At 41.2% G+C, this 3609-nt stretch overlaps 1 protein-coding gene across 1 annotated transcript; it reads right to left on the minus strand.

The window, feature by feature from the left end:
- On the minus strand, positions 1 to 1338 carry LOC112198929. Its single transcript, XM_024340016.1, has one exon. It carries the CDS (start codon positions 1336 to 1338, stop codon positions 1 to 3), a length of 1338 nt encoding a protein of 445 aa, XP_024195784.1.
- Positions 1339 to 3609: the final 2271 nt, after the last annotated feature.

Here is a 3609-nt window from a genome sequence, read left to right on the forward strand (position 1 = left end):
TCATCTGCGGTTCCGCTCTGCTTGCAGCTTCATGTTCCAGAGGTGATTAACCAAATCTCCTTGAAGGACTCTATGCACAATTGGGCATCTAACCCCCTGGTAACGGGTCATGAACTCCTCAAGTTCGGGACGGTTGCGCTCAACCTCATGATCATCCTCATACCTCTCATATATTTGTGCTTTCCTTGGTCTGGTGGAGATATCATCGGGGTCAAAAGGCGACTCTTCATCTTCTTCACGCTCATCATTGACAATCATGTTGTGCAAAATAATGCAGGTCATCATGATGTATGATAGGTCCTCCCTATCCCATCCACGGGCGGGTCCTCTTACTATTGCAAAACGAGCTTGGAGAATGCCAAAAGCCCTCTCCACGTCTTTTCTGTATGACTCCTGCATCTTTGTAAAATGAGCTTGCTCTGGAGTAATTGGATTTCTAATTGCTTTCACAAAAGATCCCCATTTAGGGTAGATCCCATCAACTAGGTAGTAGCATTGGCCATATTCTCTATCACCTACATAGTAAGAAACTCGAGGAGCCTCACCTGTGCATATTTCGTTGAATAATGGAGACATTCCAAGTACATTAATATCATTAAGGGAACCTAGAAGTCCGAAATAGGCGCGCCAAATCCAAGCATCGTATGATGCCACCACCTCCAGAATGATTGTGGGTTTTCCCTTATAACCAGTGAAGTGCCCTTGCCATGAGGTTAGGCAGTTTTTCCACTGCCAGTGCATACAATCGAGACTTCCCACCATTCCGGGGAACCCCCTTTTGTCGGCAACATTGAGCAACCGCTGTAAATATGCCGGAGTTGGTCGACGAAGGTAATGATCGTGGTACACATTCCAGATTGCTCTAGTAAAGTGCGACAAGATCTCCAAAGCTGTAGATTCAGCTACATCTAGAAACTCATCACACAGGTCAGCCGGAAGCCCGTAAGCAAGCATCCTCATAGCACAAGTCAGCTTTTGTTCGGTAGACAAACCAACTCTGCCGGAGGCATCATCAGTTTGCACGAAGTACGAATCATGGTTGGCAACATCATGCATCATTTGGTCAAACACATGAGGTCGCATTCTGTACCTTCTGCGAAATATATCGCCCTGGAACCTGCACGGCGAAGTGAAGTATAGAGCTTTCAATCGTCGATCCATAGCTTCTTGATCTCTTGCGATGTACTGGCGCCCGGGCTGTGAACCACCCCACTGTGATTCTTCCTCTTGGATCCTCAAGATATGAGAGGAAGCTGCCTGCATCACCAGGGCTCTTTGACGATTTCTTGTAATGATATCTTCTTCCTCTTGCATCAACAATTTCCGTAACCTATTCATTGCAACAAGGAACCAAAAATATAAAATGAAAAGGAAGTTCAGAATTTCTAAGCTTCTGATATGAGAAGAGATGTGTTTGTGAATTGGTGAGCTATGATGGAGTGAATGACTCCGTATTTATGGAGGGTTGGAAAAGGATATCTGAAGATAGGATACGACACGTGGCAGATAAAAATCAAAAACGTAATCTAACCAGCCTTTCAACGACTGACACGTGGCATTAGAATCGGTAATAAAGTTGAGATAGAAAATCTTATCTTATCACGTGATAAATAAAATCTCAACCGAGATAGAGATAAGATATCGGATCCGAATAGCATTGACACGTGGCACGAATATATAGATTCCCAAAAATAAATAAATAATTTTTTTTAATCAATTAATGACGATATATTATATAACATAATTATGTATGATATATAAATTCATATTGTAGTTAATTAATTCTCTAAAATGATTAATGTATTAAATGACTTTGGCTTTTGACTAAACATGGTTGGAGATGGAAAAATTGAATGAATAGTGATGACACTAGGGGAGTCAAATTTTGCATATGGCTTTGGCTTATGACTAAATGGTTGGAGATGCTCTGTGTGATAATATTGATATGGATGCTTGTCATATTTTATTTGGGTGACCCTGCCAATATGATGTGGATGTGACTTACAAAGGCAGAGATAATGTGATGGTGTTGATGTGGAATAGTCATAAAATTGCCATGGCTCATGTTTATAAATTTGAGAGATCTGGTGTAAAGAAAGGGGAGAGTTTTCTAACCTTGTCTAGCAGTGAATTCGAGATGGAGGAAGACTTTAAAGAATCTGAAGTTATTTGTCCAGTGGTGATTAAAGGGTTGTTGACTGCAGAAAAGGAACATATGGTAATCCCTAAGGAAATGCAGAATATGTTGGGAGAGTTTGAGGAGCTGATTTCAGATCTGCTGCCCAACGAGTTACCACCTATGAGGGACATTCAGCATCATATTGATCTGGTTCCTGGAGCTAGTTTGCCAAATCTGCCCCATTACCGCATGAGTCCTAAGGAGAATGAGATTTTGAGGGAGTAGATTGAAGTCTTGCTGAAGAAAGGGTTCATTCGTGAAAGTATGAGTCCTTGTGCAGTTCCCGTCCTCTTTGTTCCTATGAAGGGCAATCAATGGCAGATGTGAAGTACAGGTTTCCTATTCCTCATTTGGAGGACATGCTTGATGAGCTGGAGGGTTCCAAGGTGTTTACAAAAATAGATCTTCGAAGTGGTTACCACCAGATTCGAATCAAGCTAGGGGATGAGTGGAGGACAACCTTTAAGAGCAAGGATGGGTTATATGAGTGGATGGTGATGTCATTCGGGTTGTCTAATGCACCCAGCACCTTTATGAGGCTTATGAACCAGGTTCTTCGTCCTTTTATTGGTTCTTTTTTTGTGGTGTATTTTAATGATATATTGATATATAGCAGGACCAAAGAAGAACATCTGGTACATTTGAGGCAGGTTTTAGGAGCTTTATAGGAAAATAAACTGTACATTAACCTGAAGAAGTGTACTTTATGTACTAACAAGCTGTTATTTCGGGGTTTTGTGGTTGGAGAAGAAGGCATTCAGGTTTATGAAGACAAGGTACGAGCTATCAGAGAATGGCTAGCTCCAAAAACAGTTTCTGAGGTACGGAGTTTTCATGGTTTGGCTACTTTTTATAGGAGATTTGTAAGAAATTTCAGTACCATCACTGACCCTATTACTGAATGTTTGAAGAAAGGCAAATTCCAATGGGGAGAAGAACAAGAGAAGAGCTTTGCTTTAATCAAGGAGGAACTTTGTATTGCACCGGTTCTTGCTCTTTCCAATTTTGACAAGGTGTTCGAGGTTGAATGTGATGCTAGTGGCGTGGGAGTAGGTGCAGTGTTGTCACAAGAGAAGAGGCCAGTAGCATTCTTTAGTGAAAAATTGAGTGAAGCTCGTCAAAAGTGGAGTACTTATGATCAGGAATTTTATGCTTGGTTTCGGGCGTTAAAGTAATGGGAGCACTATCTAATTCAGAGAGAATTTGTATTGTTCACTGACCATCAGGCCTTGAAGTACCTTAATAGTCAGAAAACTATGAACAAGATGCATGCAAGGTGGGTGAGTTTTCTACAGAAATTTCCTTTTGTGATTCAGCATAAATCTAGTACTCTTAATAGGGTGGCAGATGCTTTGAGTAGGGCTTCCTTGCTGGTCACTTTAGCACAGGAGATTGTCAGTTTTGATCTCTTGAAAGAATTATATGAGGAA

This window comes from Rosa chinensis, chromosome 4 (genome assembly GCF_002994745.2).
Source record: "Rosa chinensis cultivar Old Blush chromosome 4, RchiOBHm-V2, whole genome shotgun sequence".
NCBI classification, from domain to species: domain Eukaryota; kingdom Viridiplantae; phylum Streptophyta; class Magnoliopsida; order Rosales; family Rosaceae; genus Rosa; species Rosa chinensis.